This window comes from Nymphaea colorata, chromosome 3 (assembly GCF_008831285.2).
Source record: "Nymphaea colorata isolate Beijing-Zhang1983 chromosome 3, ASM883128v2, whole genome shotgun sequence".
Lineage (NCBI taxonomy): Eukaryota > Viridiplantae > Streptophyta > Magnoliopsida > Nymphaeales > Nymphaeaceae > Nymphaea > Nymphaea colorata.
In genome coordinates, this window is record NC_045140.1 from 24930229 (window position 1) to 24942072 (window position 11844).

The following is an 11844-nucleotide window of genomic DNA, read 5'->3' on the forward strand; positions in this document are numbered from 1 at the left end:
ACCAAAACTAACCATGCAACGTGAGGAGCGACACAATCCAAAACGCAAGCCTTAGCTCAAAGGGTTGCAGTTCTAGTGGGTTACACTTTGGCAGTCACAAACCTCGTATGCTTTTGATGGAGCAAACAGGTTCGTTCATACTGAAGCGAGCGAGCTTCTTTCCCTCGAGCACAGGAGTTAAAGAAGAGCAAGAACAAACATAATTAGCAGCAGCAAGAGGATGGGATCAGAAACAGGAATTTACATCAATAGTACAATGTTCAAGTGCCAAAAAATTCGAGTAAACCTCAACATGACGAGACTGCCAGCCTCCCATATTTTACAGCCGTAACATATGCAGATATTATCTGCACAAATACAAGAGTCGCCTATTCATAAAAGATGGAAGTTTACCACCTTCTCACCAACGATGTCAGCAGCTGCGACAATCAAGAAGAATTAGCATCAGTCACACGAGCAGAGGGCTAAGGCTTCAGGTCTGAGAAGATTTCTTTTCACATGATAAGAGCTAGTACCAGTATCATTTGTTTCCAAGAATCAAGGTTACTTGTTAATTAACAAAGGCTTCTCTGGTCTAAGGCAGAACTTGATACTGATCTTCTACGACAAGTCGCATCTTCAGATCAAAGATATATTCTTGTTGAGAAGAAAATTATATGATAAATCATCATTATCACAAAACTTTGCCCACCAAGAGGAAACAGACAGAGAAGGCAAAACTTCATTATGAACATGTCTGCTTCATCAAGTTGGTCAAGGGACTCAAGACCTTTCAGTGTTTAACTATTTTGGTCCTGCTACATTTTTTCATGTGCTTCTTAACCAGATGCATGAATGCCAGATGCATGAATGTAATTGTGTTGCATAACATCAACGGTTTGAGTAATAAGACTTCAAAAGAAATACATATTTTAACAGTATCTATGGTACCAAACACTAAACCTATTTGTTCTCACATGGACTTCGCAAAAGAAAAAAACCTAGCATTATCCCCACAGCCACTTGAAGCTATCTTGACACCGCCAATTTTGTCATGGCCCATGGTGGATTATAGCATCAAAATAGTGATATCTTAGCAATAATATAACATTTAGGTTAACATCCCGATATACTATATATCATGTAAAGAATTTTCCTTTTTTATTTATCTGATATACTTAACTTTCTCTAATTGTCTTTGGGCTTCATAAGGGGAACACTACTAAACGTAAATTTTATTCAAGAAAAACCAATCTAAAGTTTTGGAAGCAAAAGGCCGGATATGGGACAGTAAACACCAATATCAGATGACTGTGCTACTTCATGAGAAAAGATGATATTCCAAATCCAAAATAACCAGCGTATATGATATTCTATTTTCAAAGCCAAACAAAATCAGTAATTTTATTGAGTATTAAATGGAACTCAAATATGTTTGGCTTTTATAGATCCCAGGTTTCAGAAAAATAATCTCAGAAGGACTTAACCATGCTGCAAATACTCAGATCAACAAATCATGTCACATGGTATGCAGTAATGGGAAGAACCTCAGTTTATTAGAGGCTGATGGCATGATTGTCTTTGTGGTAGTTAAACATGGAAGAAGATCCCACCTCAAAAAGTTCAAATGGATTTCCACGTTTGTATACTTGTTCCGTCCCCTCCACTTGAACATCAGGGAATTGAGAATTGAGCAGGGTCCTCCAACCAATGAGCAGGACAGCAGTAGTACCAGCAGAAACTAATATAAATGCAGTGGGGGGTATATGGCCAGACGTCGATGCTCTGATAACCAAGCCTATCTGTCAATGGGAAATGGATATGTAATGGTTAAGAAGATTAAACATCTTATACACATATGCCACAATACTACTAAAAGAAGGGGGAAAAAAACAGAACAGGGAATAAATTACAGTACCCAGAGGACGTCAGTACAGATCCTTTCATAGTGTCACCTAATTTATTCCCCTCTAAACTTCCCACATTGCTATTCAATCTATTCCTAAAAGAAATCACATAGGAATGGTGTGACCAGTAGTCATGTGATGAACACATCATACAGAATCCAAGCATAAAAGTTGCTTTAAGTTTAGTGGTCCAAAAAAGCCAGAGATATAACAATAAAAATGTAGGGCATGGATATGCATATAAGAAAATTCCTATCCATTTGATGCCTAAAAAAAGCTAATAAGAGGTTCTCGTTTTCTGGACTACATGAAGGAAAAGCTGACCAAAGGTTTCTATTTTCTCGTAAATGTTTCACATGCATAACATGTTGAACGATAAGAACTTTCATTTCATAAAGGAGAAAAAGGAATTGAATCGCAGACACTGAGTACATAATGGGCCGTTTGGCAACAGTAACAGATTGTTACTGTTGCCAAACAGCCCTTAAAGGTAAAATACAAGACAACCAAATTAGCCCACGGTAGGATTTCTTTGAGATGCTCTGAGCCTTAGATACATAAGGAACAGCTGGACGATTTATCCACTAAGGATTTACTATTCGGCAGCTATTTTGTTAACTAAATTAACAACTTTAGGGGCTTTATGGGGCTGGATCTACATAAAACACAAACCATAACCAGCCTGTAGCATTCAAGATTGAACAAAAACCCAGATATCCTCGTGGGGCTCAGACTGCCCATTCAGATCGTAGAGCATCTTTAATAATTACATTCAGGTTGCATTGAACGATCTAATGTCCCAAGAAACGGCATGCACCATTACAGTGTAATGATTCAAAACCAGGTGACTAGATTTATGGTCTGTGCTTGGAAAGGACACGACCAGAGTCAATGGAAGCATGAATTCTGAGCCGTTCCACTAAAGTGGGTATGATTGTTTATTTTATATGAAATTTGTAAACGTACGGTACAAAAAAAATATCTAAGGGATTTCATGAAGACATTGCAGCCTCCCCCGAAATAAATAAATAAATAAAAAAAAAAACTGGACACAGAGTAGCACTTCTTGTAGATTCTTAAATCGGTTTATTAATTGAAGCTTTTAAGAAGTCAACAGTAAGAGGCAAGAACTTCTAACCGTGGTATTTATTCATTAAGAATGCTTAAAGATATTTGAAGGGCAAAATCTACTTCTCCAATGGATTGAACAAGAATACAAGATGCCCTTATATAAATATGATCTAAGTCTAGGTTGCACAAACTTTCTAAGGAGGCCGATGCACCCACACAGTATGCTGGTGCTGCTCCAACTCACCAAATTCAATTGTCAGATACCAAAAATGCAATCAACTACATATATGCACATTACACTCAAATTTAGCTTGATATTGGTGTTGGTAAGTGGGGCATAAATTCATTAATCTAGTACCGCAAACAATTTAACTTTTTTTTTTTCATTATTTTTGCTGCACTCAGTTTTTCCTGAAATTGCATTGAAACCATGCCTGCACCTGCACACACATTCATATGAGCATATGACAGAAATCCAAAGGTAGGATACATGCAGCAGTTGGCAGAAAGAGGAAGGAGAGAAAATATGATGCAACACAAATGCTCATGACATGCCAAGGTGCAAAAATTATGATGCAACACAAATGCTGACGATTTTGCTCCCCAGGCCTTCAGCCAAGGTATGTGCATGCTAATGTTTTACAACACCAAAACCAAAGGCCAACTGCGAGTGTACCACAGAGACTTGAACCCTTGGCCTAAACATCGAACTTATATAATTCAATGTCGCCATCTAAAGATCGTTAGTCAAACCATCCATAGCTCTTATGTCATATAGTACAAAGTCTCAGTTTAGCTTAATCATCAACAAACACTATCATATGATGCTCAGTGACCTAAGCAAGTTTTGTTTCTCTTTAGTTACGTCACCATAAGAGACATACTGACTTGGGGTGCACGCCTCTGTTTGTATATCCACATTGGTAGTTAATTTCGATAAATTGGACCAACTGGCCCGTCAAATGTTAAAACTAACTAAAGATAATAAGAATGAGTATTAGCAAATCTCTCGAATCCCAAGACAGGATACTGTAGCTTTGAAAAAGGTGTGTCAGCGTGCCCCCCACCCCGAGTGTGTGCTTGCCACAGCACGGCAAATTCACAGAGGCATCGAGAAAGAAAAATTCAGAACATAAGGAAAGAGCCGCAATCGAGCTAAACAATTGATCTTGCTCTCTTTATAAGACCGACCATAAGTGACATCGCAATTACCGGAATGCCGCCGGCCCACGACTTAGCGGCAGCTAGAACAGCTTTTTGAAGGCCGTTAGTTCCTCTTCCGTCAGGCCCATAACCCCCCAAAAAGTAAGCGCTCAAGAACCAACCTACGAAAACGCAACCAAAATTAAATCGAGAAAAACGAGAAAAGATTCAGAAAAAATGAATCAGTCACACTTGGAAAACCCACCAGCAATAAAAGGATCGGCGGTTTGAAGAGTTTCGGCTTCAAAAACAGGCAACCCATGATTCCACCTCCCAATACCCGCGAATAGTAGCAGGCACAGCACATCCCCAGCAGCAAGAAGCCCGATTCTTCTGATACCAACAAAAGATTTCGTCAACAACCAAAATCATCAAGACCCACAATTCTGAAGTAACAAGAATACTATATATCAGGAGGAACGCGCACCCCCATTTAGAGAAAAGAGAAGATCCTGGCTTCTCAAACTGAATAACGCCCTCCAGAGGCACACTATCTTCTTTGACCAACACGGGTTCCTGCTGTTGTTGAGCAGATTGCTTCGTTTCAGCTGGAAACTGGCTCGTGCCTTTCAGGTTCCCTTCACCTTGGGCATTTGCCTGGACAGTGGCTCTTCTCTGGCTTCTGTGAAACGGGATGCTGGAAAACCGAGACTTAGCAGAGTGGAAATGGCAGACGGATGATTTGGGAAGATGGGCTCTTGGAAGGGAGCAGTACGGCGGTGAGAGAGCGCCAGGCGAAGATTGGCTTAGCAGCAACATGGGTCGGATGTGTGGCTTGGAAACGGAAACTGAAAACCTTCGCCGCAAAGTTTTGAGATTTCCTGAACGTGGGATTGCACTTCATTTGCAAGAATTGCAACGTCCAGATTTTTATCCTGTCTCGCTGGAGAAACGGCCGAGGTGTTCGGATTTGGAGTACGAGTTTGGTTCACGAAATCGGATTATGGATTATATAAAATCCTGAACACGACAATTGGGAGTACAACGGTTCAGGGATTTTTATAAGATTTCTTCGTATGACGGCTCTATTTCTCTCAAATCACTTGGGTAGAAAACCAGTGGTGAGAGGAATTGTCAAAGCAGAAAAATTGGAAAATAGCAGACCATTTTGGTAAGGGACAAAAACCATATCCAAAAATCATTACTAAAATATTTTTTATAATTTAACCTTATAGATTTGTGTTTAAGAGTGATCTGATGAGGTGTATGCATTAAGTTAATCATTTTTTACTTTAATAATATTTTTATAATGATCAAAAAATGAACTGCTCTTATAGTATTAAAATTGTTTTTGTAGGAAAATCAAATGTTTTGCAAAAATAACTTGAAGTAAATCATGATTTAATTAAATTTGGTGTTTATGAATACAATATGATTTCACATTATGTTTAAAATGATTTTCAGTAGTTTGGTTTTTGTCTTCTACCAATTATTAAAAATAACACATTTTAAGAATACCAAATTCCTGTTTTAAGAAATAATGTAATTCATGAATCAAATAACGACACTAGATAAAATATTATATTTGTCTTCTACTATCTTCCTCTGGACGCTACAACGACATCTTAACGAGGGAACACGGCCAGTAACAGGTACGACTCACTATCTTGATCTTTCTAAGTTGGATCATATTTACAAAATTGCCAAAAGGTTTCTAATGTTAAGCATGTATAACAAATTACTGCACAACTTTTGAAAGTTAACAAATAGATGTTCAACTTTTGAGACAAGAAATCTTTTCTATGTATACAATGACAAAAAAAAAACTCTCTTAAGGACGAAAATATCTTTTGTCGATCAAGCGACGTGCGGTTCTTTATTAAGAAGTGTCTTTGTCATTTTATAAAAAAATAGTATTTTCTTTTAATAGATGGCCCTTTGAAAATTTCTCTAAAATGTTAAGCACTTTTTTGTCAACTTTTAAAAAGTTGAGTAGTGAGTTGCAAATATTAGGTTTCCTTTTATAATTATTTCTATATTTTTACATAACTACGTTCCGAAATATACCAAGCTATATTTTAAAGAAACATGTATGAAGATCTAGCGACATCAAATGCAGCTGTTATATGCCATTTCACTCTGATTTTGTAGAATTTCAATTGAACCGTACAAAGAACGTAAATGAGGGCTGATTCTTATTATTAATCTAACCCCGTTTTATTTCTTTAAAGAATGGGATAAATACGTTACATTGTTACCCCAATTTTACCATGGAAGTTTGGTTACTACTAAAGGTTTGCAACATTGAAATTGTTGTCCTTCGCATGATTGTTTAGATCGATCATCAACACTTTTATTTACTAAAAAACAGAAAAATAATTGCATAAGCTTCAAATATGATGCCGATCTTTTCGTATGAAAGAAGAATCCCCCACCCACCTGGATGATTTTTTTGACATCTACGAGGCTCACAGTGCCTCCTCAATTTTCCGCGGCCACAAGAGAAAGACATCAAAGAGTAAACTAAGAGGAGACAAACTAGCAAGATTCCTCGACAGAGTTGAGAACAAGTGTCATGGTCTTGTATGCCCACATCGTATCATGCAACTGTTTTGGCGTTGATTGAGCCTTGTCTCTTCAAATTTTCTCTGAAATCTTCAATACGACAGAAACACAGACGAATTTTGTGTGACAGAACCGTGACTGGTGCAGGACCTGATGTTCTCCGTTATGATCTGCTTAAACAGGAGATTAGATGCTTGGCCATATGAAAGCAATGATCAATCATATACGACTTCGCAAGAGAAATCACAAGTGCTTGGAACTTATGGTGGACCAACGTCTCCAAAACGTTCGGATCATCATATGCGTAGACCGTTGCTGTTGGTCTCAAGCGGATACTTAGGATTCAAAATTTCAAATTCCTGCTAGTTGAACTTGAAACTCAAAAGAAAATTATTCCCTGCCCGTTTATTTTCCATTCTCGGAGAAAGTCAGTTGCAGATATTATGCACAATTTGGTATTGCAAAGTCACAGCTATGCCACTGATCTTCTAGCAAAATGAAAGTTTAATCAATTCAAGTGGGAAAAATAAATGACCAATTAATGTCTCTGTCAACAGGGTACCATATTAACTCCTCTCATTAAGACGCCAATTTTAATGCAGGTTGCTGCTAATAGCAGCACCGTAATGAATTCCACGATAAACAGACTGATGTAGCAACTTAATTCTAACAGTTCAATCATGTGAGCTGGATGGTTAAGACGTCTTGCAATCAGTACTAATGCAACAACGAAATTTACCGACGTGAAAGAACCCCCGAGAAACTGGGTACCGGAAAAGGTGGAAATGCTAAGATATTAAAGCCATCAAATCAGAATCCCAGCTTATCTTCAATTCAGTTTCTCGCCTATGTACTTCAACTAAGCATAACAAACGGCCATCATAGTTCCACAGATATGCATACCGTAGGTGCAGATGCACATGCAAATGTTCTTATATGCTATGAAATACCATAGGTTGAAGATGCACGGTGATTTAATGAAAAGCCATGATCCTCATGTCGCAGGGAGGATACCACTCATCTTCGCATCATCTGGGGAAGAAACAGAAGCAAGCCAGAATGCATCGCAGATAAGATCGGACTAGTCCCAGGCTGAAGGCACATGATACAGGAACTTTACGCAGCCAACAAAATGAATGGGATATGAAGCATCTTGCTGATTTCCGACTAGGAATGAATAAGAAACATTAACCTTCCTTACTGTAGAGCCCATCACTCTATCTTACATTGATGATCCAGGATGGGTTAAACGAAAAAAACAGCATCAGATAGATAATAACACAGTCAAACAAGCACTTGGGTGGAAGCCAGACTCATAGGCGACTTGGCAAGCCATAATTGACCAGAAGAATAGTAACAACTGTTGAAGCTCTATTTCATAGCTCACGCATGTTGTCATTCTAGAAGAGCATCCCCCAAGAGGATGTCTGCAACACATGACAAACTATCCAAGGAAAGAAAGCATTCCCAACCGTAACTAAGAAACCATCTCTCCAATGATCAATTATCTACAAACTTTGCATTCTCTAACAAAACCTTAATTCAAGAAATGCAGAAACACTTCCTCCGTTTTACCAATTACGCACTTACTACTTGTCAGGGCTCTCGAGTGTGCTGATTAGAATCAAGGAGTGGACCTGTGGAACAACTGTGATGCTAAGCACTCAGGAAGATACAGCATAAAATCCGCATAAAATCATATGCCTAAAAGACATAGGCATGTCAACAGGTTTTAGAAAAGGAAAAAAAAATAAAAAAAAGAAGCGGAAAACAAACAATTTGAGACTTCGGTACAACTGAACAAATACGGAACACCCATCTTTTTTAAGTCATAAACAATTTGTGAATATAATGAACGAATACTGAACGAATACAAAGCATGATAGACTATTACTAGGTCCATAAAGTTTAGTTTTCAACCTACGATGATCAAACGATTCAAACCTGGGGCCAAAAAGCAACCTGTTTCCTGGAATATTAAACTAGAAATTGAACTAATTTTGCCACAAGTGATCTTCTTTTAGTAAGAGACTTATCCAAATTCTCACGGTATAATCAAGGAATTTTAAATACGTCTGTTGCCAATAAAATCCAATATAACTAATAGGAAGAGAACTGCATACAAGAGATATTCTTTTCTACACCAGGATAGAAAGAGAAGACACACATTGTAAACACTGAGAAGGAAAAAGACTGAAGGGGGAGGGACAAAGAAAAACCCAGGACAACAATTTATATAAGGATTTACCAATCTTTGAAAGGTCTTAAGACACATATAGAGAATATTTGAGACAAGACAGCAGACTTTAGGCCACACGGTTGGCGAATTACCTAAACCGTGAATCCGTGCCCCTCTGATTCAGTTTGCCTCCTGATCCATTGTTGCCTGCATAACCAGAAGAATGATCATCCAATTTGCCCCCTTCAGGCTGAGATGCTAAAACTGTATTTCCACTGTTTCCCCCTGTTGGTTTGGAATCGTGACTGCCATGGTTCCACTTCCCATTTGAATTTGGAGCAGCCCCACGAGTGTCATGAAAGCCAGCACTGGTACTTATAAACCTGCCGCCATTCATATAACCAGGCGAAGCAGTGCTTGCATAAGGATAAACTGGAGCCCCAAACGGCCCAGGGCTTCGGCTTGGCGAAACAATGCCAGGACCATTCCAAGGGCTTCTGGGAGGTCCAACTGGAGGGCCATTAGCAAAACCAGCCCCATAACCAGCAGCCTGTGGAGGGATCCCTCCATAACCTCCAATGGCGTATCCTCCACCATAACCACCACCTCCACCACCAAAAGTGCCACCAACTGGCGAGAGATACCCACCAAGCCTTCCGTTCCCATATCCCGGAATGGGAGACGGGGGCGCATAGCCAAGGAAAACACCATACCTTGGACCATATGGGGAGTAAATACCAGCAGCATGGTTATTACTGTACAGATACCCTCCTCTGCCGCCACTCATCCTACCACTGCTATTCTGATGGTTACCTAGATTACCATCTTTTGGAACTGCCCTCTTGACCTCCACCAACTTATCATTCAATTCATGGAAGCTTTTCTGCATTACATTCTCAACCGCCTCCTCAGAGTCAAAGGTGATGAAACCAAAACCTCTAGGCCTATGAGTCGCACTGTCATACATTACAACCACATCCGTGATCTTGCCAAACTTCTCAAAATACCCTTTAAACTCTTCCTCCGTCAAATTAGAAGACAACCCACCAACAAAAATCTTCTTGGTTCTAAACTGGACACTACTAGAGTTGTTATTCGTATTGTTGTTGCTGCTGTTATTGTTATTACTATTTGTTCTATTCACGCCGTTCTGTTGTTCCCCTCTAGGTACAGCTTTCTTCACTTCTACCTAGATTAATCATCCAAGAAACAGAAAGAGGATGGCTTCAATAGTTTTTCTTTAACATAACGTGAACAGGGAAGAGAGAAACAAAAACGATGCAGTTCGTTTTACTGAAACACAGGAAAAAAGCAGGAACAAGAGGAAGAGGAAGGAAAGAGGAAAGAAGGTAACGTTAGGAAAAACAACTAACCGTTCTGCCTGAAATAACATGCTTATCTTGAAGGGCCTTGTCAGAGGCAGAGGAATCAGAGAAGAGCACAAATCCAAAGCCGCGAGTGCTCCCTGTGTTTCTGTCCCTCATGATGACAGAGTCAACCACATCACCGTACTTCTTGAAGTGGTCTCTTAGGGTTTCTTCGTTGGTATCCCATGAAATACCGCCAACGAAAAGCTTGGCTTGGTCCGGGGCATCCATGTCTCAAATTTTTAGAGACCCCAAAAAGACTAAGAATGAAGGAAGGAAGGAAGGACAGAGAGTGAGAGATAGAGAGAAGGAGATTCTGAAGTACAGCTGCTCTTCTTGCTTCAGAGAAGGGACTGGTCCGGGGGGAGAAGAGGAAAGAGAAGCTGGTATGAGAGAAAACCTCAAAGAAACCCTCAAGGGCGGCGATGGGGGGAAAAGATTTTAGAGAGAGAGAGTGGGGGGGAGAGAGAGAAAGAGAGGGAGGGAGAGAGTGCTGGGATGTTGGGGAGGAGAGGGTCAGCGATGTAGATGTCTAGGTTTCTTTTGGGCAATTTCCTTTGCAAACCCATCGTTTGCTCTAAAATCCAAATGAAGTACTACACTTCTAAGTTTCTGTGAAAAAAAAATCCATCGACTTTCATTAGAGTTGGAATTCTTTTTTTTTTTTTTTTTTTTCTTTTTTTTTTTTACAAAACGATCTTCTGCTTTAGAATCCAAATGATGCTCTGGAGTTTTGAATTTCTGTATAAAAGCTTTACTTTCATTTAAGGGTAACGAGTAACATATTTAAAAATAAAAAGATAATATTTCATTTAGAGAAGAGTTATGGAATAGAGAAAACAAATAACCCTAGGTGGTGTTATTTTGGAAACTTCATATAATTTCAGGTAAGCTTAAAAATGGAAACATCGTGGAAGAGTTTTACTAATGATGATGTTTCCTCGTCTAACAATCTAATATCTTGTTTTCCTATACATAGTGGCTTAACAAATTCATTTTACCAGTTGGTTGACTTAAAAGGTCAAACGCAGGAAGAAGTTTCACTTTCTTATTAAACATTGCGACGAGTTGAGCACCAAGAGAGCTCACGAAAATGGCGGAAAGCTGAAAATAATTTCCTCTTCGTTTAGTTAAAACTTGCAGAACTTGTACAAAATGTATACAACCGAATAACAACGACTGCAAGAATCACTATGACATGTAACTACAACCATTATTGCACAGAATACAACGGGTAAGGATCTTCTTTAAGGATCTTCTTTCCATTCTATCAACGAGAGACTCCATGCCCGAGGAGATCTCACCCGAACATGGAAATTGGAAACCATCTAATCTACCAACGACCATAGCACCATGCAAAAGAACGTCCAATCTATCAACGCCTCTCCAGCCCTTTTTTTTTTTTTTCGTGTGGCACTAAATATATATTAACAAATTTTTAATTATATTTTCTTTAAAAAATATATATAATATACATTGTAAATTTTTTATTAAAAATGAATCTGGTCGGGCTTGGCCCGATACACACCACTAATAATCGTTGCGTCCTTGTTATTAACAATATAAGAAGTAAGATATTAGCTCCAATCAGCAACCAGCCGCCCAATAACCTCTTATCCACCACACTGGCACC

At 39.0% G+C, this 11844-nt stretch overlaps 2 protein-coding genes across 3 annotated transcripts; both read right to left on the minus strand.

The window, feature by feature from the left end:
* Positions 1–223: 223 nt before the first annotated feature.
* On the minus strand, positions 224–5072 carry LOC116249725 (uncharacterized). The gene is made up of 5 exons (XM_031622953.2): positions 4588–5072; positions 4366–4493; positions 4170–4282; positions 1593–1781; positions 224–419 (listed from the first exon to the last, which is right to left on the minus strand). Exons 1-5 carry the CDS (start codon positions 4917–4919, stop codon positions 390–392), a joined length of 792 nt encoding a protein of 263 aa, XP_031478813.1. The 5' UTR covers positions 4920–5072; the 3' UTR covers positions 224–389.
* A 1741-nt stretch (positions 5073–6813) lies between these two features.
* LOC116251587 (heterogeneous nuclear ribonucleoprotein 1-like) lies at positions 6814–10703 on the minus strand. 2 transcript variants are annotated; one of them, XM_031625942.2, is made up of 3 exons: positions 10218–10703; positions 8997–10033; positions 6814–6835 (listed from the first exon to the last, which is right to left on the minus strand). In XM_031625942.2, exons 1-3 carry the CDS (start codon positions 10440–10442, stop codon positions 6829–6831), a joined length of 1269 nt encoding a protein of 422 aa, XP_031481802.1. In that variant the 5' UTR covers positions 10443–10703; the 3' UTR covers positions 6814–6828. The 2 variants fall into 2 exon arrangements, with proteins under 2 accessions (XP_031481802.1, XP_031481801.1); XM_031625941.2 differs by lacking the exon at positions 6814–6835 and adding an exon at positions 7805–8302.
* Positions 10704–11844: the final 1141 nt, after the last annotated feature.